Below are 23527 nucleotides of genomic sequence, written 5' to 3' on the forward strand. Positions count from 1 at the left end.
TTTCTCTGGACAGGGAGTGCAGATGCCACTAAGAAGTCTTTTATCGCATGAGAAAAGTTATGCTACCCGAAATCAAGTGATGTTCTGGATTTTTTAGATATTCATATATGGAGCAAGACTGCCATAGGCAAGTTACTGTGAAACTTATGTAAAAAAAAAGGACAAGCTATGGGTGGAGTAGATACACATTTATTATGGGAAAGAATGAGTATGGGGTACCCAAGCAAATCAAGCCTCTTGGATAGTACAAAGAATTTTGGAAGCTCATAAACACCTCCTGGCAGCTAGGTATACTGAGAAATCATTGAAAACTATAGACAACGATTCTATTAAAAGATTTTATCTGCAGATGCGGGGAGAAACGAAGAAAGTGGAATAAAGTAAATTAATATGGTCTAACCATGGTGCACCTAAATAGTTGTTTATGCTTTTTTTAACGCTACACAGGAAGCTATCTACCAAGGTAAGATTGGCAAAGTGGAGACTCATAAATGAAATGCTATGCCATCCAAGAGAAGGTAAGGATATGGATCACCTATTTTTTATGTGCTCGTTTACTGCTGATATATGAAACAATTTGCTAGTTTGGCAAGTGATTGCAAGAACTAGTCTACCATAGAAGGATGAAGTACAATGGACAATAAAATTTATGAAGGGTAAGGGAGGTAAGGCATAAGTTTACGGAATAGTTCTTGTTGGAGCAGTGCATAGTATATGAATGGAGCGTAACAATAGAATATTTCAGCACAAATAAAAATCAAATGAGCTTATAACCAGACAGATAATTCATGACATTTATGGAAGGGGGAGCCATCAGCCAAAGTTCTTGCTCGACTATTAGAACTACATGTAATTCCTAGATGCTAATGTAATGCTTAGATAAGAATTTGTTAGATGAGATGTTGGTTAGCTAACTTGGGGACAATGTCCAAGAATACTAAATTTATTATGTAATGTCACTTGGTAAATAAATAAAATGTTTACTTACCAAAAAGTACTTATACTTTATAACTTTTATCAACACAACTGTCAATAACATTATTTGTACAAATTTTGACAATACTTCTCCAATGACACAATTAAAAAGATTTTATATTAAAAATATCTTTAACATGTTTATTTATCTTTAAATAATTAAAATATTTTTTTAAAAAATAATATCATACATGTATTTCTATTTTATGTGTTTTGAAGAATTTATCTTGTTTATCACTCTTTTTTTATGCATCTTTTTGGCAGATGAATGCAACATTATGAAATGTCTAATAAAAATATCAACCAAATTTTTTTATGAAAACAATCTTCATTAGGTATTTTAATCTATTAAGAAATTGGTATTCTTTCATTGAATAATTCATAAGAAAAATTGGGTTGTGCACATATAAAAAGAGTCGAGATATGAGTAATATATTATATATTCACTTAAATTAAAATTAAGAACTAATTAAGTTTGTCACATCAATTTTTCAGTGGGATTATTGTAAAATCCGATCATTGTGACTTTGTGATGCTCAGAGCAAAGTTAAATGACATTTGTGTAATGGATGAAAGAAAAGTGACTTTTGCGTAATAGACATAAAGTTAAGTGAACATGGATGAAATTTACTTTAATATAAGAAATTGAAAGCAAAACAAATTAAATGATATCTAATCATTTTTATTTGTCACTCGATCCCCACCACAAAAAATATAACAAAACAAAGGCAAAATTGCCTTATTTTAAATAGCTCAAGAGTAAAATTGATTTATTTTTTCTTGTTTTGGAGCAACCGTTACTAAAAAAGTATTTTAAAGCTATTTTGCTAGTTGAAGGATATTTTATTTTTACCTAAAAACGTAAGCACAAAGTCATTCTTGAGCCAAAAATATTATGGATGATAAAATTGATCCATTTGAATAGTGTAGAGGTATATTTGGCCGTTTTTCCTTCTATTTCTTTTCATAGATCAACTTCACATGTGTGTACAATGACACGTTATAGCAAATGCACCTAATCGTGAACCCTTATTAGTTAACCAACATATTCCCTTTCCAATATTTAAAAAGAAAGAAGTCAATCACAAGTAACCAAATCACCCAGAGAAAAATGTATATATAAATTAGTCTCCAGCTTCCCACAGTACAAAAAATTAAAGTACAAAACATAATGTCAAAAATGGCATCAAGATGGAACAAAGCTAGCATTGCTTTAGTTGCATTATTAGTAATAGTGAGCATGATTTCAAGAGGAGCAATGGCTCAATCCAACTGCATGAATGCATTGTTTAGCATGTATTCATGCCTTAGCTATGTCACTGGATCAACTCCAAAAACGCCGTCGAGCTCTTGCTGCTCCGCTCTCTCGGGGGTGCTGCAATCGCAGCCTAGGTGCCTTTGCACCATTGCTAATGGCGGTGGTTCGTCGTTAGGCGTGCAAATTAATCAAACTCTTGCGCTCGCGTTGCCTGCTGCATGCAACCTCCAAACTCCTCCTGTCAGTAGATGTTATGGTAAGCACTCCCTCCGTCCATTGTTACTTATCCAGTATAATGAAATAGTTGTAGAATTTTATTTATTCAGTTTGAAAATTTAAGAAATAATTTATTATTTTGTGTATATTTTATCCGTCATTGAATACTATATTCACTTCTCAACATTTAGATGACTAATAATTAATAGGGATGATATAATAAAATTATCTTTTTTGTTTGTTATTTTCTTTTAGGAATGTGTATGCATGTGTCAAGTCAAACATAGACAAACAAAATAGAGAGAGGAGTGGTAATTAACCGGAAATCTTTATAGTATATTCATTTATAGCGTTCAAAATGTTTACTCCGATCCTCCCGTTTCAATTTGTTATATATATATAAAATCTATACATATATCTATAATCTATAATCTATAATATATTAAAAGTGTGAAAGACCTTAAAAATATTGTTTGAACTTTTTACTCTTCATTAAAAATCTTTGATTTAGACAAAATCTTCTATTCATTATTTTTTCTTAATATTTAACAGTGAAAAATTAATTAAATATATTTATGGTAAAACTTTTCTTTATCAGAACTAATCATACTTTCACTTTTTTTTCTCATTTAAGGGTTAAAAACTAATCAAATATATTTATAGTAAAATATTTTCTTATTAGAAGTCATCAAAATTAATGACAACGAATACTTTTTTCATTAGTTTAAGAATCTAAATCAACAAAATTTGATTTTAAGGATATTTGAAAATCTATAAATAAATATAAAGTGATTAGAATAAAAAAACTTAAGAAGTGAGACTTTTAAAAGTTTTAAGTATGTAATAAGAATGTAATCAATGACTTTGTAAAGATTTCACTTTAAAAATAAGAAAAGATTTTAAATATATAAAAAAAGAAAAATAATCATAATACAAATATGATTCAAATTGATGTCTCTCTTATCTTGTGACAACAAGGAAAAGAGGTATTATATGACAAACAAAAAAGTGATGATCAATCAACCACTTAAAACTTCTAGTGGTAAAATATATATGTGTATATGCTTATATTATATTATTATATTAAATTGTGAAAGATTTTTGAAAAGTGATTTGAACTTTTACACTTTATTAAAAAGATCCGCAATAGACAAAATCATTTAATTTTAAACAATCAAATATTAATATATATATATATATATATATATATATATATATATATATATACCAGTTTAGGTGTACTTTAATGAGTTCAAACATTACATTAAATAGGATATTTGTTTAAATAATAAATATGAATATAATAATTAAATTTAATATCTTTTGAGTGTGTAAACATGGAGAATTTATTTATTAAACCTAATCTTTACCAAAAATATTTTTAAAAGTCGATCGACATTCATCTACCATTTGTAAATTGCAACAAAATAATGCAATGATAGAGACATCAAAATGATACAATTAAATCTAATCCTTACACACAAAAATTTTCTCAAAGTTGTCCAACACTCATCTACCACCTGTAAACAATAACAAAATAATACGATAATAGAGATATCAAAATAATACAATTATACCTAACCTTTACATAAAAATATTTCTCAAAACCGACCAACATTTATCTATCACCTGTTAATTAGCAACAAAATAATACTATAAAAGTGATATCAAAACAATACAATTAAACGTAAATTTTACACTCAAAAATTTCTCAAAGTCGATCGAGATTCATCTATGAACTTTAAACTACCACAAAATAACAAACTAATAGAGATATTATGATAATACAATTAAACCTAACTTGTACCTAAAAAAAATTCCAAAACCGACCCACATTCATCTAGCATCGGTAAATTAAAATAAAATAATAAGATAATAAAGATATCAAAACAATACAATTTAACCTAAACTTTACACAAGAAATTCTTCAAAGTTAACCGACATTCATCTACGACCTGTAAACTATAAAAAAAAATATAATAGTGATCATAAAACTTCGATTTTAATCCAACTAATTCTTGTCTGAGCAAAAATTTATAAAAAATGATTTTGAATGAATACAAAGAAGATATATATTTACACACATGTTGAATTCTATTATGCTGATAAAAACAGTGAAGAAGTTAAGGGTTAGAAAATCAAACATCCACTATCTAGATATGCAATCGAATCAAGTTAGATGAGCATAAATCATATTCTCCCAATAGGCAAACCGGTTTGTTCTCCAGTTTAACGTACATTTCAATATTTATAGAAGTATTTTCTTAATAGAGTCCTATTTTTGAAGTATTTTTCTAATTGAATAGTAGAAAGAAAAATATTAATTAATTTTCCTACCATATATTTTAGGAGTCCATATATTTTAGGAAGTTTAGTAGAAAGGTAAAATTAATTAATTCTCCTATCATATATTTTAGATATCGCATATATTTTAGGAAGTCTAGTTAATATAATAAAAAATAATTAACTAATAAATTTTAAAAAATAGTGAAAAGACAGTTTTGTCTAAATAATAGTCTTTTAATGAAAGATAAAAAGTTCAAATCACTTTCACACTTTTAATATATTACAGATATAGATTATAGATTATAGATTATAAATATAGATATAGATATAGATATAGATATAGATATAGATATGGATTATAGATATAAATTATAAATTATAGAATATAGATATTATAATTTTGATGCAAACTTATGGTAATAATAATATTTGATGTAGCTGGAAATGGACCGGCAATGTCTCCTATGTCAATGGGTTCTCCAGTGGGTTCGCCAGATGGTTTGGACGAGACCGTGGATCCTCCAATGCCAGGTAACTCTTGAACAAGTTAATGCGCCAAATTCTAAAAATTAATTATTTAATTTTTTAAATTTCGTATATAATTAAACTAAGTAACACCTAAATTGAACTGAAGGTCGAAAGATAATAACTGCAACTATAAATAGATTGCTAATTTCACCAGACCATGTCATCTTTTAGCATAGTATGATATCTCTTAATCATGATGAGCAAAATATTATGATTGGTTTTGATTTTATTTTTTTTTGAAAAAAATTAAAGTACTTTAATTATAATTAAGAGGCACACGGTAAATAGAGAAAAAATAAATCAAGATCAATTTATAATCCACGAATTACAACTATAATGCATCTAAATGAAGTTGATTGTCTATTTATAATCAGATCACAGTTGTACACTTTTTTGTTAGACACATGTAGTTGACTAAGCATTTTATTCGAACAAATATTGGGTGCTTTGTGTGTATTACCAATTATTTATGACATGTTATTTGCTTATGGATGGATTGAACAGGGTTCGAAGAAAACTGGGAGTATCATCCAGTAAACCTCTAGTGGAAGCCTTTTCTCTTCAAATTGTTGTTGGTTTCTTCTCTCTTTTTATGGTTTCCTTTGTTTAGATGTTTCTGAGTTTTCATCTGGGAGTTCTAAAAAAGTTTGTTACATAAATTAGCATTACCATTTTAATGTAATGTAATGTCATGTTATGTTGTGGGGTGATTTATATTAATTAATTACTTGTGTATCGTTTCCGTTCATTTCTGTACTGTTGTCCTAGCAATTAATTATAAAGTTTGATTTTATGTGTTATTACTATATCGAATATTCATAGGCGTGTGATAATTAATTTCTCTATATGGTGTCACATACTGTCTCAAAGTTTTGCTATCATTATTACTCCCTCTGTCTCATTTTATGTGTCGCCATTTGATCGGGCACGAAGTTTAAGAAAAAATAAAAGACTTGATAAAGTTTACCAAATTATCTTTTATTAAAAAATGTGTCAATATCTTTTTTTTAATTAAGTGGGATCAATAAGGGTAAAAGGGTAATTTTGTCTTTAAAAAGTTGTTTGATAAAGAAAGACGACACTTATTTTGGGACCTACTAAAAAAAATAATGACACATAATTTAGGACGGAGGGAGTATTTAATTAGACAAGTAGCAAAATTTCTTTGTCAGTGGGCTGATGTGGTTTCTGACAAGTGAAATTACTTGCAGTTTGGTCTAGCTGTCTAAAGGTCAGAATTATTACATCACATTACCTATTGATTTCGCTCAATTCAAATTATAAAAATTATAACTAACATATAGTTCAAATTAACCCATAAATATTTTTGTCAAAATATTTTTAAAAAGAGTATTTTGTTTGGTATGTTGTATATAGTCACAAAACAAGCTATTAGGTACTTTGAAAAATTATACTAAAAGAACAAATAAAAAGTTAAAATGTAGTAAGATTGAACAAGTTGAATTATGATCCAGATTGAACAAGTTGAATTATGTCCACTTCTAAGCTTATTCTGCGCAAGTAATTTTGAAACGGGTCATTAATCCATCCACTTAGAGTCCGTTTGGATAGGATTAAAAAAATTATTTTTTAGTTTAAGTGATTAAAAGCTTAAAATAAGTGCTTTTAAATTAAGCAGATAAGTATTTGAATAGAAGTACTGAAACTGAAAAAAAATTGTTGATGTGTTATGGTAAACAAGTGTTGTCAATCACTTTTTTATTGTCAAAATGACTTAAATATCCTTAAAGTTGTTAACACATAATAACGTGAATTATTTATGATTTTTAATTCTAATACCTCAAAAATAATTTCTATTTAAATACACTTTGAACATAAAGTGATTATGCTAGGTCAATTTATAAATATAAGTTACTTTTTTATTTTGAAATATTAAAAAATAATAATTTTAAGATATTTTTTATATAAATATAATATTATATTGTAATATTGCAAGCTTGTAAACAACATAAAATTTTTAGGAATGAAACAAACTATTAAAAAGAATCAATTTTTAAAATTTAAATAACATGCAGAGATTCTATATGAACGGATAGAGAGGAACTTACCACAAACTCGATTTGACATAAATTTTTTGAGTGTTTTTATATGTAATGATGGATTCTCTGAAAATAAAGGAGAAAGATGAAGAGAAAACTGGAGGGAAAAGATGAAAAAAAGTGGCAGAAAGAAAAAGAAAAAAAAATCAATAAGGACTATAAAGTTTAGGGTATTATTGGAATTAGAAAAAAATATAAAGAATGAAAAGGTAAATGTTTTGGTTAAATCTAAAAAAATTTTACTTTAAAAAGTAAAAAGTTGGGGGTATCCAACTTCTCAATTTTTACTTTTTTTTAATCTACTTTTAGGCTTTTTTAAGCTCTTTTTAATTTTACCTAACACCTAAAAAAAGCTAAAAAAGTGATTAAAATCTAGTTTGACCAAATTTTAATCCTATCCAAACACTCTCTTATTAACTCAATTCATTTTGATCGGCTCAAATTTAACTACCGTTGTTCATTTAAGGAAAAATTACATATATATACACAAGGTAACTATTACTTATTACATAAAATTCCTTATTTGAAAAGTAATTACAAAAATCACATATTAATTACATAAAATCCCTTCCTTTTAGACTTTTGATTTTTGCTCTATTTTTAGTCCATTTTTTACTCTATTATTGCACTCCTTATTTTACGCCTAATTTCAAGCTACGTGATTTGGGGGTTTCAAATTTGTTCAAATAAGGGAGTAATTTCCATGGATAGTCATCCATATTTTCACAATTGCCTACAAATATCACTTTTGTTTCTTTTAGGACAAGAATATCACCCAACTATCTCTATTTTCCTCAAAAATACTTTACACTTCAAAAACATTTCTTCTCTCCTAATTTGCATGACATGTCATTAAAAATTTTTTTTATATATAAGATATAAGAAATAGAACTATTTAACTTATCAAACTTATTTAACTACAACTTGATCTTATTTAAAAAAAAAAATTACACATGATACTTATTATTGAAGAACAATTTAATTCTATACTTTAAATTTTATATTTATTTTGTCTTTCTTACCAAAATAAAAAATAAATTGTATTTATTCTTTATTCGATATTAGAAAAATTACATCATCTGATAAAAATATTAGATAATCACACTATTTAAAGGAAAATAATTCCTCTAGTAATGCAATGCACATTACTCATCAATATAGTAGTTGATGTGTCCAAGTGTATATAAAACTAAAGGATTGAATTATTTTATTTGGTACTTTTCAAAGTTTTTTAAATTTATTTATTTCATCACTTAATAATATTTTCAAAACTCAAGGTATTTATATGAATTGATACTAATTTAATATTTTTTTGTTATTTATTTCATATACTAAAGATTCTTAAAATGTAAAATAAATAAAATGATGGCTTTTAGATTTTCAGATACGTATTAAATGTACTGTTTTTGAAGGAATGAAAAGATATTTAGTCATGAACTAAATTAATTTAAAAAAAAATATTAACAAAATGATCTAATATTACAAATAAATCTTTGAAATAGTACCCAACCAAAAATCGCTTACATTTTGTGAGTTTAGTATATAAATTGGTGTTTATTTATATAATAAAATAAAATATAGTATAATAAAAATAAAAAATAAAATGAAAAATCGAAATTAAAAATAATAAATTTCTATTTTCTAAAGTTTTTGCCTATGTTAACTTTGCGGATTTACTTGATTTGTTTATGAATTTACTTGGGGAAAATTTGCAAGAAGAATTCATTTTCTTGCTATCTTTTATCAAAAGGGTTTTACTTAAAATTTTGCAGGTGATCTACATACAAATTAAAATTTTCAGGTGATAATTACCTTTAAGATTTTTCTATTGAATTTTGCTTCACAAAAAAATTCTAAGATTTTCTCCTTCAAATTTTGTTTTATAAAATTTTTTATAGGTTTTCCATCGAATTAGTTTGGTTGAAAAACTTGTAGAGAATTAGATTACCGCTAAATTCTCTTACAAATTCTTCAATTTTTTTTTTTACATAATTTAGATTTTTCTTGTACTTTATAAGACGTGTGTTTGAATAAATGAACTTGAAGAATTAAATAGGTTTATAATTAAGAAAATAAAAGATTTTAACAACACGGCATGCTAAGTAGGAGAGAATAAGATTTTTAAAGTGTTAAGTATTTTTTGAGAAAAATAGAAATATTTAGATGATATTTTTGTCCTAAAAGAAACAAAATTGATATTTGGAGGCAATTATGAAAACTTGGGTGACTATCCATGGAAATTACTTCAAATAAGGTCTATTATTTTAAATCATTATGAAAATAATTTATTTCATAATAAATTTCTATAATAATTAGTTGATCTATTATTTCAAATTATTATGGATACAATTTATTTCATAATAAATTTTTATAAAATCAAATAATGCATTTTATTTTAAGTCGTTCAAATTCGTTCTATATTATAGAAGAGAGATCCATTATTTCTTCTATACCTTAATTTGAACTATAATATGCATTACAAATTATTATGGAAATAAAACCAGATCCAATTATTTCTATGTAAACAATTTGAAAGTTGATTTGAACTATAATGTCCAAATTATTTCTCCTTTTGGTTGCATGTATGATTTTATCAAATTATCTGCTTTTGCAATGTGATACATAGAAAGTAAAACATAATAAAAACGAATACGCTTGCATCATATATAGAAAGTAAAGTATAATACATTCTCATACATATAACACATGTTGTCATTGGAGTGTAAATCATACATATAACATTGGCATCATATATAGAAAGTAAAATATAATACGTTTTCATACATATAATATGAAATGTTTTTACTTAAATATAAATCATACATAGAAAGTAAAGTATAGTTCATTCATATACATATAGAACATGTTGTTGTTGGAGTGTAGATCATACATATAACACTGGCATCATACATAGTAAAAAATGTGTAATGCATTCTCATATGTGTAAATTTCATAAATAATGTCAAAATATATTCAAACTGGGTAATGTATTATAATTTCTCATACAATACTGTGCAAATTTTTACTAAAAACAAATACACTAAGAGGGGGTGGAGGCGTTGTTGGTTGTTCGTGATGGTGCCGCGCCGGTGGTGGCGACAGTGAGAGAGGAACGAGAAACGACGTCGATCTTGGCAGCTAGTCGCCCTTGCGTGTTCACCGGCGTAAGGAAAAGGAGTAGAGCGGTGAACGACGGTGACAGTCCTAAACCAACGGGGCGGCGTCGGTTTTTTTTAGGGAGATAAAGAGAGATGTTTCTGGATATTTTTTGAATTTGAATTACAGTTACTATTTTTAAGGATCCATAAAATCAGAACATTAATTACTACTGTTATTAAGGTAAGAGAATAACTGGATCTGATTTTATTTTCATAATTTAAGGAGAAACAGTTTCCTCATACATTGGAGTTATGTATAAGGTATATTGACATATATATGTATTTTCCCAAATTTGAGAGAGAAAAAGTCAATCCGAAATCTTGTGTAATTAGTTTCATTTAGGATGAGATTTATGTTGTTTATACTTCATTTAACACCTCTAGTAGTAACCCTTAAATTCTTGAAAGAACAAGCGAAGTTTGTTCAAGTGATTGAGCACATCCACCATCAACTCGACCAGTTAAGGACCAAAGTCATGAAAAAAAGTACCTGGGACGCTATAATTCTCTGAGATGTGTGGGGATTCTTGAAGAAAGTAATAATCTTAGCATAACTAATACTAACATCACTAACACCCCACCAAATGACCTCTCAGAGAATCCTCGGATACGACTTAACACCAAACGAATCATGATTGACTTGTTCGCCTGTATTGCCATATGACTGACCACTACTACAATTCTACCAACTTCCTATATATGTAAAATTTGCTTAGTCATTGTCAATGTCAATCTGTCATATAATTTGTTTAGTAGTGATCCTGCCTACCACGTCCTTTTTCCAATATGTTTACAGAGTCGTCCAGCAAGATTATTATGTGATCAACCATTTAAAATCAGGAACTCTCTTCTTTCCCTTAATTTCACTGGGATAGACTTTTGCAAAAGGATGGCTGATCACAGGTACGAAATGAGTCTTGCCGTGATTGTGTTTGCGGTGATCTGGACTGGAGCAATCGCTCAAGAAAGCAATGACTGCACAAACGTGTTGATCACCATGTTTCCTTGCCTGAACTACATCACGGACAGCTCCGTGCTGCAAATCTCAGGTTGCTGCACACAACTTAGCACAGTGGTTAATGAAAAGCCAGAGTGCTTGTGCCAAGTCCTCAATGGGGATAATTCCGACCTGGGACTCAACATTAACCCGTCTGAGGCTTCGGCTCTCACTACTGCTTGCAAAGTTCAGACTCCATCTGCTAGCCGCTGCAACAGTAAGAAAAAGAATATTCACTCTCCACATAACAAAAATCTTCAAATAGAGTTTTTTAGAGTTGACAATCCAACTCCTCAAAGAACAGTTGGTTCAACAATTGGCTTTTCCTCTGGAACGCCAAAATTTCTATGCACAAGCTGCACTAGTTTCCTTAAAATCTTCCACTTTTAAGGAAAAATAAGATTTACATCTACTACTAGTACTACGCCTCAATCCCAAGAAATCTCAATATCATATTTACTCTGTTTGGATGTATAATAGATAAATCAATTTTTTATTTCACCAAGTGTTTTAACAGAATGCCATCAACTATGACAGGACGTAGCCCGGCATCAAAAGGAGGTTCCAATGACGCAACTTCAACCAATATGGCAGCTCCTCTTTCCTTATTCTTTCTCTTTATTGCTTCTTATGCTTCAATAATCAACATGCCCTAACTTTGTCTACCTACACTTTTCAGAGCAATGTAATTTGTATCTACGTATTATATTTTGATTAGCTAGTTGCACTGTCATTAAAGTGGATCATTACTTTTCAAACATCTGCTCATTTCAGCAATCAGTTTTCCACCAGGACTAATTTGCCACTTTATTGCATGTTCTGTTGTCAAATCATTATCGTCAATACATATTCTCGTCCCAATTTATGTAATATTTTTTCCTTTTTAATAAATATGCTCCTATTTGTCGTCCGAAGGGGAACAAGGGCTGTATTGGCAGCATTTGCATTCAAGCGCTAATAAATGAAGAAAAAATGGGAATTACAACAGAAAGTAGCTGCTTGCCGTCGAGAAAACATTTGCAGAACACACAAAAATAAAAGGATGAGCCACATCCAAAGAAGCTATGTAACAAATTAAATTAATTGGCCTACAAGTAATGTATATGTACATAAAATTTATACGTTCAGAACAAGGGGGTTTGCCACAACAGAAGCCCTCATAGACCCTAAAAAAGGGTGATATCCAGCTAAGGAGGCTGTAATTCTATTTACTGATGACATTGACAAGTTTATCAGGGTACTTTTCGATTTTGTCGAGTCTCTTGGCTGTCCAATTTGGTAAGATACAATTGTCATCTAGTTTCACCTGGTGTAACACAGAGCAAGATATCATGTTAATTGAAACATTCAAGTGCTACAAAATATACTCGACTAGACTATGAAATTGTTGTACTACAAAAACAAGGAAAACAAAGAAAATAACTATGGATCAGCTAACTGAGCATCATTCTTGAACATAGGGAAAAAGTAAAAAAACTTCATGTACCAAACTCCTACAGAATAAACTTTGCCATTTGACACTACAACACTCCTCGACACTGGAAGTAGCACTAGCATGACACGATGCAAACTTTTTTGTTAGCCTGACTAACAAGGGTAAAAGTAGCAGTCTCTAAAGAAAAGCGCAAAAGAGCGACACTGCCTACGAGGCTTGAGCAAGATGTGCAACGCACACTTCACAACATTAAAAAATACCAAAAATATATGAATTTAGCACAATAATGATCAAATTGCAACTAAAGTAACTAATTTAGTATCCTATACACAAATGACATTAATCCAACTCCTCAAAGTTGAGATTCAAAGAACTGACTGGTTCACATAGGGATCACTTTGTGCATCGTCAGGACGGACGACAGTTCCGTTTCTGGGTTTCGATAGAACAAGATAGGTTTGGCTTAGACCATTGTATTATGTTGAAAAAATTGATATATATGCATACAAATTTTATCAAGAACCCAATAATCTGCCCATTCTAAAATTCAGAATCCATAAACTCAAAATCTTAGCTCCGCCTCTGCGCATCATAGTGTTTCACACACATCTATGAAGCGCATGACTTTTAAAAACTCTAGGTTAAAGAATGAAGAAAGGGGAAAAGATGTCCCAATTTTCAACTACTCCTGGTAGAAGGGTGAATCGGGGAAAAATGTCCCAAATACATTCAATCTCTTTTGGAAATGGAGGGGGAAATGAAAAGGACAATCCAATTTCATGCTTCCTTTATCCCTTGTAACTATGCAATGACCCATTCTTTAGAACCCATTCTCTATATAAGGGACTCCCTATCCTTGTGGTACATTTACTATATATTGACCAAAACAAAGGATTACATTCTGGCTTACAAGATTGTCTACGTTTTCTGCCCAAAATAATTTAAAATAAAAAAAAAGTTGAAAAAATGGTTTGTTTTTCCCTGCAAATGACACATTCATTTTAATTCATGAATAAATCAAACAACAACTGCATCTCCACCAACTTCCCAATATCACCCCCCCCCCCCACCCCACCCCACCCAAAACACACACAGACACACAAGGGACTTGAGTAGACAAACAGGCCAGCTAATTCCAAACTAAACCTACTAGTGATGCAAACAAAACTTGAACTACAAGTGCCATCAGAACTCGCCAACAAGCAGCGATTCATCTTGAGCTAATAAGATTCATGCTTACTTTTTGATATGTAAAACTAATATATTGTCACATGTATTATCTTTTTAAAAATGTTATTAGAATTTATAGGATATATATATAACACCACAAAGCACCCCACTAAGGAGAGCTAAAGAAAGAGTCTTTCGCTTCATCCGAGGTGTCAAACAAAGCAAGAAGTCATCGTCGCATCATAGTGCGTTAAGAACTTGGGCTTAGTGAATCCCCACACAAATATAGTATGTAATGTAAGGAAATCCTCGCTGTTAAAAGTGGATTGAAAGGTGCTATTAAAGAAGAGAATACCATCTCCCACCCTTTTTATCCTCAGAACAACAGCAGCCCTACTGCAAACTCCGACAGTCGTGTCCAAGATAAGTAAATCTTGAAACAAACTCTCATCTGTGAGGTGTAAACTACCACTAATACTTCTATGTCTCCAAACTAGTAAGGGCCTAGCTATATGAATCATCTATATCCACACAGCTACATTTAAAAATAACTCTTGTATCTATGTCCGTTAACTAGGAAACGAGATTAGTGCAAATGATGAGGCCAAAGATATTTTTGAACCTGAATGAGTTCCACACAGGGCGCAAGGTTAAGCTGGATCACCAAAAATCAGTTATGTCCTACTATATGGAAATGATTGCAAGGCAAACTACCAAATTTCAGACACTTTAAATTACTAATAAAACACGGTCAGCTATTCCAAATCAGCAAAACCACAAAAGAGTTCCATCACATTCTACAGCCAAACTCCTTACAACAACAACAACAACAAACCTAGTGTATTCCCACATAGTGGGATCAGGGGAGGGTGAAATGTACGCAGTCCATACCACTACCTCAGGAGAAGTAGAGAGGTTGTTTCCGATAAAATAATACTGTGTGGCTGCTGGGATAAACTCCTTACAATGGTTTAAATTACTAATAAAACACGGCAGCTATCCAAAAATCAGCATAACTACAAAAGAGTTCCATCAATTTCTGCAGCCAACCTCCTTACAATGACACCATCAACCAGCCAAATAAAAAGCAAAATTTAGGAGGAGGGAAATTGCTAAGAACATAGCTTCTCAAGTTTGAAGATTGTTGCATCCTCTGGGCGCTATTAGTGAAGATATTTACTTGATAAAAAAGAGCTTCTAAAGTTTGAGAAATCAGAATAATCAAACCATTGTTGCAACCGAAAAGATGGTCATAAAGGGAAATACAACTTATAGCATTTTGTCTACCTATAGACTCAACATGCATCAATGCGACCGAGACCGCATAAATTCTTCAAGTTTGTCCCACACCTCAAGTGCTGCAGCTCTGTCCTGGTGGCGTTTGTTCTTACTTATCTGCAAATTACATTTGCAATAGCATTGTTAAGACAAAATCACCAACAACAATCCAATGTAATCCCACAACTGGGGTTTGGGAAAGTTGGCGTGTACGCTGACCTAGCCACTACCTTTGCAGGGTAGAGAGGTTGTTTTATACAAACCCTCGTATCATTAAAAGCATTATTTAAAAAAAAATAACAAGAGTAAAGAAGCTATGGTGAAAATATCGAATGAAAGAACATTTTGCCAGCAAATTAATAAAGATATCTAAAGTAAAGGAGACACCAGTTGTACTAAAATTGAAGAATAAGATGATCATAGAATAATACTAATAGGTAGAAGAGGAAGCAAATTTGTAAGACACAATAACCATACAGAATTAAATGCAAATTGTCGTCATCCGCATAAAAATTGGCAGCTTTACAGATTTTAAAGATAAGGACTAAATGCACAATTGTTAATGTGCTAACCGAAATAATCTTGACATTCCATTGCTTCACAGTCTTTGCTGACTCCACGCTGTCATCCTCAAAACGCAAGAAAAAACCTACAACTGCAACAAAAGTGAGCAAATCTAACTTCAGATTCTAAGTGAAAATCGATTAAAAAAATCACTACTTCTCCACTTAAAGAACAAACAAGATTAATCCTATCCATTTAGGAACTATTATTGCAAGAAGCTATCGTCATTTCACAAACAACTAGACAAAAATCCAGCTGTACATAATCATTCAAAACTTACTCCTGTTAAAGATCTCAACGTGATCCTTAAAAGGCCAATCTTTAAACTGCCATTCTTTCCCCAACACAAAAACCGCCACCACACGATCCCAATCCTCCGTCTTCAACGCAGAAGGCTTATCCCTTACCTCATACGCCGTAACCACCCTATCCCTACTAAACTTCTTTTGCACCGTAATACAATCCGGTTTCGACCCCTTCATCTGCTTCAACTTCACATCAGTTGGTATAAACACACCATCCTCCAAAAACTCCTTCACATTATAAATCGTAATCAACGTTGAAAACGCACTGGGAACCAAAATAATCGGAACTCCCTCCCCTATCTTACTTCCTTTCAAATGCATTTTTGCTTTCGGACCTCCATCATACCCTAACTCATCACCACCACCTCCAAATCCTCTCTCTATCCTACTCTTCGCTACCAACCCATCTTTCCTCTGCAAAGACTCCGCCCTCTGCCGTTCCTCATCTCTCCTCAACGCCGCCGTAAACACACTGTAAAAATCCCTATTCTTACAAAACAAAATCGCTTCTCTATCCTTCAACGGCTTCTCCACAGCTTTAATCAACTCAATCGGGTTCTGCTTCTGATTTTCATTTTCCAAAACCCTAACATCCTCAACACCCAAACCGGGAACCGCAGCAGCGTCATTGTGCTGTGGGAATTTGACGAATTCGATGGAATCGGAGGAGGCGGTTTTACCGGTGAGGTAATCGAGGAGGGGTTTACGATCGGGTAGTGTGACAGCGGGGATACGGAGGGAGCGAGATTGTTGGATGTACTCGGTGTGTTTGAGGTGGTGATTGGTGATGAAGTTGATTAGGGTTTCAAGAGTGTAGCGATTGGCTTGTACGTGCTTCGAGCGATAAGCGGTTTCGATAGTGCAAGGGAAAGAGTAGTCGTTGCCGAAACGGTAGTCGTCGCCGACGCGGATGATGTTGTGGAGCTCGTTGCGGATTGTGTACTCCCGGAGGAGTGTGAGCGGATCCATTGCAAGATTTGGAAATTGTGTGCTGGTGTATAGTGTGAGTTGCTGACTATAGGCAAGTACTTTGGGGGTTATTTTTTTTTCTTTTTGCCTTTTTTAAGTGGATTTGGGTCTCAGTTTTATCGATTGTGTTTTGATTATTTTTCCAGCTAGAACTTACTCATTCGAGAGATTTTTAAAAAATTTACTTGTGTTCAATGAAGTTGAACATTTTGGTTGTGTTTGGTACGATGTAAAATATTTTTCTTTTGTTTTTTTTTGTTGGTTGTAGTAAAATATTGAAAAAATATTTTCTAAGATAACTCATTTTCCTCTATTCGAGCAAAATGACTTTCTTATGGACCGAAGAAAGTCATTTTTTGGATAATGATAAATGTGATTATGCCCCCCACCCTCCAATAACACTCATATTTACATGACTCAAAAAATTACATTTATAAAAAATTTACATTATTGAAAATATTTTTCACTGCTTGAAATAAAAAATAGTGAAATCCGAATTTTTTTCTTTTTCAATGTTCATTGAATGTATTGTTATTTTCATATGCATAGAGGAAGACTTACCTATGTTACTTTTGTTAATTGCATATTTCATTTTGTCATCGATGTAACTTGTTTCACAAGATTGAATAAACTTGTCGTTCCGTTATATTTCTATTGCTTGGATTTTTTTTTCCCAAGATCTCTGGAAATTGATCACACCAACAGAAGCTACAAGATGATGCTACTCAATTGGTGGAAAACATTCTTGCCAACTTTATAATTAGAATACTCCCTCTAATCATAATGTGGGAGCTATGGAAGTTAAGATGCAATAGAAAGTTTGAAAACTTGTGGATATCTTTTTATAAAACTAAAACTGATATTCTAAATATTCTTGTGCAGGGGCTAAAAAACAAATTTGAAAGAGCTAAGCTGGGAGAAGAATGTTGTAGAGTATGTGAAGCAGACATTGAGCAAAGAATTTTGGGAGCTATCAAATGGAATAAACCATCCCCTCCATCTTGTTATGTTTAACACTAATGAAAGTCCTTTACTCGGTATATGTGGAAGAGGGGGAATTTTTAGGAGTAGACAAGGAAGAGTTGTTTATGCCTACTCCATATCTCTGAGATCAGAAACATCCAACGTGGTAGAAGAAACTTTAATGCTTTTTGACATTAAATAGTGTGTAAATAATGAACATAGTATATTTATTGAAGAAACTAATTCTCTCCTCACTATCAAATGTATTAGATGAGAATGGAAAGTGCTATGGAGAATTCTGAATATCATTAATGAAATTCAAGAATTAGTTGAAGAGCACGAATTGGAAATTGACCATTATTTTCGAAAAATTGATAAACCTCCGATAAGCTGGCAATCCTAAGTTCCAATTAAGACCCAATCCATGCTTTCAACTCTTATGATGAATTTCCAAATCAAGTAAAGGGACTTGTTAATATGGACAAATGAGTCATACATTCTTTCAAGACCAAAAGAGACAAACCAACTTATATCGTTTATGATCCTCCATAGTTTTATCTTAGTTTCATATTTAGTTAGGTATCACCTAGTAAGCTTCCATAAACGATCATGTACAATATTTGGGATTCCGAACTTAATTTGTAACTTTTTACACATCAGTGATCAATGAAGTTCTTGAAAAGAAAAAAATTCATTTTTGAGATTTCACTTGATCTATTTTTTTAACTGAATATGTTATAGTTTGATTGAAATAGTGATGCGTGAGGGACAAATTAAATAAATGAATTTGTGAGAGTTTTTGACTTTCATAATTAAAATGGTGGAAATGTATGGCTCATGAAACATCTTCAGTTTGTGATATTTTAACTTTGAGATAAACAGTTCGTCAAATATACTTCCTTTTTGAGATAACTACTTCGTAAATGACTTTCTTGTTATTTGTCTCAATGATCTGTGGACTTTTTAAAATACAGTATAAAAATCCCTTTGAGATAATTAAAATTTTTACGAGAAAACGTTAAATCACCATATAAAAGTCTCACTAGCCATTAGAGGCATAGGAATGATAAGATAAATGAAAAAACAAAGGAAGTTCAAGAGACTTGTGCTTTATAGCAATTGAAACTTAAATTTGTACACTAAAATCAATCCAAAAATATGAGAAATAATTCAAAATTATTCAAGTTTAGAATTCAACCTTTGCTGGAATACCACAAACTTGAATTCAGAATTCAAGGTCTAAAATTTGAACAAAAATGGAGTTTCAGTGGTTCACTGAAGCTAAAATTTCAGACATAAAGGTAATTATTAGACAGTTTTGACTCTAAAACATGTGTTCATAGCAAAAACTACATCGACAAACCTTTCTTCACATCTTACATTGGAAGATTTTCCAATGCATCCTTATCATGGCCAAGAATATTGTCAACCGATTCAACAATACTTTCTTATTGTTGCTGGTATAGAAAATAAATCCAAATCAATAAAACGTGATAGTTCGGTAGGATTATATGAATCCTTATTAATTATATCGCACCACTAAGCTCGTCTCAAAAGATCATCTTAGATCAGTATTAAAACCTTTGATAAGACTAAAAGACTATGAAAGAACACAAGAACTAATATTGAAGCGAGGTAAAGATAACAAATTAAGGCCCTACTCAAAAAAGTTGCTCATGAGGTCGTAGTCTTTTCTAAATGGCTCAAAAAATAAGTGCTCTAATAGCTTGAATCGGTATATCTTTCAACTTTAACTGAGTTAACTTGTGGACAACCGATAAAATTAACATGTCCAATTTCTTTCCATTGGTTTTACAATAGAACCATTTACATTTTGTCCACTCTGCTCCATCAAGGAAAATGAGGCATCGAATGTTGATCCAATATTTTGTAAACCAATATTTTGTAAATCCCAACCATTTTTTTGCTGATATAATTTGCCAAAATTATCATAATCAGAGTTAATCTGTTCTTTGTTAATATTGTTGAATCATCACTCAAAGAAAAGTTGCTTATTGCCAGTGGTATGTTCGCTAAAGATGATGTTTGGAGAACCTGATAGTGTATACTACCTCGTGTATTGTCAACAATATCATTCTGTGATAGACCTTATTAGATTCACTTAGCATATCCTCAAAATTAGATTTTTAAAGCTAAAATGATTTCGAGAATAGAGATTTTGTTGCAGGCTTACCAATTTCACCGCCTGGAGGGTAGCAAGATTTTGAGCAGGAAGTTGATTAGCAGATGTGAGAGCTTGAAGATCAAGACTGTTAGACAATGTCGCAATAATTGCTTTCGAGTGTCCCGTAAAAGCATTCTCCAGTCCATTCCAATTTTTATGTAGATGCAATTGGAATTTCTGCAGCAAATGGATGCTTACCACAAAAATAAGTATTCAATGGAATGGAATAAGTATTCTTTTATTCCACTTTCACTAAATGCGATTTCCTTCAGTTTCACCGTTATAGTTCAAATAATTTTTATCAATAATCTCATTAAAAATCATGGGGTCTTAATAAAATTAATGATCTAAAAACAAATTTTAATAAAATATGTTAAATATGTGCACATTCACGCAAAAATAATAGTAATATTTTGGACTGTCTTTTCGTTCTTAGATGCTACTAGTGTTCAGTGTTGTATTTTCAAAAGATATAAGTGTTTAACTTCACACAATAATATTATTGTTTATAAAAGTAAGTCAATAACATGTTAGTCATTTGTTTGTAATACATTATCTTGGATAATGTTGTAAACAAATTACTTATTAATATGAAGATTTGAGTTAATTAACTCAAAGTTCTAAAATATTTTTGATATTAAGTAGATAGTCCATCTTTCTTTCTTTCTTTTTATTTAAATTTTCTACCTATTATTTTTTTATAATCTTTAATATTGTTTACGTGAAACTAAAGTCATAAAATTCACTATTAACATTTCTCTGGGCCTCAAAATTTTGGAGGTCTAAAACAAACACTTTACTAACTTTACACTAGTTATCCTAGTAAAATATTGGGATCGAAATTAATAAAATATGCGGAAGCTTATAGTTATAAACCAAGGTAGCGATAATTAAAACGGCTAAGAAAAATTTACTAGAAGCCTAATTATTATGTGGTTTGGCCAATTACCCGATGTTTTATCCCTCTTCAGATTTTATATTAAAGAAAATGATTTTGTCCTTTTCAAACTATTTTAAAAATTCAAGAAAAATTTAAAATAATATTTTTTAAGAATTCACAAAGCCGCCACTTGATTTTTATAGAAAAATATCAAGAAAAACTCAAAGAAATTTCAAAGATTCAAAAACATAAATAAATCTTTGAAATTAGAGAAATTGAGTAAGCATTCAATTAACGTTCTAAGAAGGTTTTTACGGTATTTAGGAGCGCCCGTTTTAAAACGGTTCACCAAAAGGTCATTTTTGCCTAACTTAAAAGGGTGACTAACTTTGCGAAAGGGTTACTTTTATAAAATCATTCATTCATATATTTAAATTGGCATTTGTTTATTCAAACGAGAAATATTCTACTTGTATTAGAAAAAGTTACAACATGTTTTAATTAATTTTGAGAAAAATTACGAAATATTTCGCTTAATATTTTACTTAATTCATGATTAATTACGAAAAATTAGAATTTGAGAAAAAAAAACCAAAGAATATTCTAATTGATAAAATTCCACTTATTTCATAATTATTCTTAAGAAAAAAAACTATGCAATATTCTACTTGAATTAAAGAGAAACCTATTTAAACTAAGTGACACACTTAGACTTAAGTAGGAAATAAGTTTGTATTTTTTATGAGGGAAAAAAAGAATTCTGTAATTATTCTGATTATTATCATTATTATTATTTTTTATTATATATATAAAAAAAGGGATCAATTTTATTATAAATAACACCTTTGAAAAAATGTTAGGAGAATGTCATATTAAAAGTATTTACAATTATGAAAAGTTAGAATTTACGAGAAAAATAGTTTTCTTAGTTTGACGAAAATTATTTTATCCCAAATAGACTACAAGTCATATGAGCAAAACAAATGTCATTTTTTGGATTAAATTACTCATTTTTCTCCTTTTTATGAATTACGTGGAAAAAATCATAAAATAAACGAGGGATTCGAGATAAATGAAATGGCAACAACGTGGAAAATCACTAGATTAATTAAGTAAAATTAGTGCTAATACAAATAAACAAGTTTTTAAGTTGTTATTTATAAGATAATAAAAGATTAAAGTTAGAGTTGAGCCCCTTTTGGTCCATTAGTGAGTTGCCCAGCCTTTGGGCTTCTCATTTTATGGACTTTAGGTTCATCCTCCTGCGATGTCTATCAGCTATATTTTTTTGTGTTTTTGTGTATATATGATGTATATATGACCGTATTTCAGTCACATACACACAACTTTGGTCATTTCCCTGTATAATCAACTTCCTTTTCCCTTTCCCTTTTTTCTGAACCTGTATATTGGTGTATCTTTGTTGTATATCAGCAAGTAGCATGGGGATTTACTTGAGGTATGGTCGGGCTGAGGCCCAACCGAAAATATGCAGGCACGGGAAAGAGTCCAAAGGACTCGAGCAAAATTTTACATACAAAAATAAAGGAGATCAGGATTAGTGGCCAATTCACAATCACGAGTAAGATTTTTAAAACAAACTGGTCATATTTTAGAGAAGATAAGGTATTGCCATATTCTATCCATACGCTCAAGAGTGAATGAATTAACACTTATGACGGGGCTTTGACACAACACTTCAATCAAGTGTTTCAAATAAATACACTTGGAGTGCAAAACCACTTTAACAATGAATTTTAGACGAACAAGATTTAATAAAGGGAAAATACTCAGAAAATACCTGAATTTTCAATTGAGCATACTGAACTTTACAGGGGTCTTATTACCCTCATGGATTTTTTTTCATATTTTAATGGCATATATCTTCCTACTTGAACAAGTGCGTGTAATCTTATTACCCTCTTGAATTTTTTTTAATATTTTAATGACATATATCTTCCTACTTGAACAAGTGCGTGTAATTCACACATATTCAGTGTGTGCAGTGTAAAAATCATTATAAAACTTTTTTTTGGTCACATGACCCCCTCAATTTTCTAAATTTTAATAATTTTATGTTTTTTATTTATTTTTTTATTCGATTTCTCTTCTCCCTCTTTTTTCTTCTCTTCAACAATGGAGTCTTCAACAAAGCACCATGGTTGCTCCATTGTTGAATTGAAATTCAACACAATTTCATCACACATACACCCTAAATGGGTCATCTTTTAACACACCCAATTCATTTTCATAAATTTGACCCAATTTTAATACACACACCAAATGAGTCTTCTTCAATT

The 23527-nt window shown here is 30.7% G+C and overlaps 3 protein-coding genes across 3 annotated transcripts; 2 read left to right on the top strand and 1 right to left on the bottom strand.

The window, feature by feature from the left end:
• Positions 1-2142: 2142 nt before the first annotated feature.
• Positions 2143-6068, top strand: LOC124899256 (non-specific lipid transfer protein GPI-anchored 5-like). The gene is made up of 3 exons (XM_047413522.1): positions 2143-2489; positions 5174-5266; positions 5768-6068. Exons 1-3 carry the CDS (start codon positions 2147-2149, stop codon positions 5806-5808), a joined length of 477 nt encoding a protein of 158 aa, XP_047269478.1. The 5' UTR covers positions 2143-2146; the 3' UTR covers positions 5809-6068.
• Positions 6069-11258: 5190 nt separating this feature from the next.
• LOC107873087 (non-specific lipid transfer protein GPI-anchored 5) lies at positions 11259-12388 on the top strand. Its single transcript, XM_016719811.2, has 2 exons — positions 11259-11695; positions 12016-12388. Exons 1-2 carry the CDS (start codon positions 11371-11373, stop codon positions 12132-12134), a joined length of 444 nt encoding a protein of 147 aa, XP_016575297.1. The 5' UTR covers positions 11259-11370; the 3' UTR covers positions 12135-12388.
• Positions 12389-12530: 142 nt separating this feature from the next.
• LOC107873086 (protein CDC73 homolog) lies at positions 12531-17350 on the bottom strand. The gene is made up of 4 exons (XM_016719810.2): positions 16206-17350; positions 15934-16016; positions 15371-15478; positions 12531-12784 (listed from the first exon to the last, which is right to left on the bottom strand). The coding sequence occupies exons 1-3, from the start codon at positions 17197-17199 to the stop codon at positions 15389-15391; spliced, it is 1167 nt and encodes a 388-aa protein (XP_016575296.2). The 5' UTR covers positions 17200-17350; the 3' UTR covers positions 12531-12784; positions 15371-15388.
• Between the last annotated feature and the right edge of the window lie 6177 nt (positions 17351-23527).

The sequence above is a fragment of the Capsicum annuum genome, chromosome 6, assembly GCF_002878395.1.
Source record: "Capsicum annuum cultivar UCD-10X-F1 chromosome 6, UCD10Xv1.1, whole genome shotgun sequence".
In the NCBI taxonomy this organism is placed as follows: domain Eukaryota; kingdom Viridiplantae; phylum Streptophyta; class Magnoliopsida; order Solanales; family Solanaceae; genus Capsicum; species Capsicum annuum.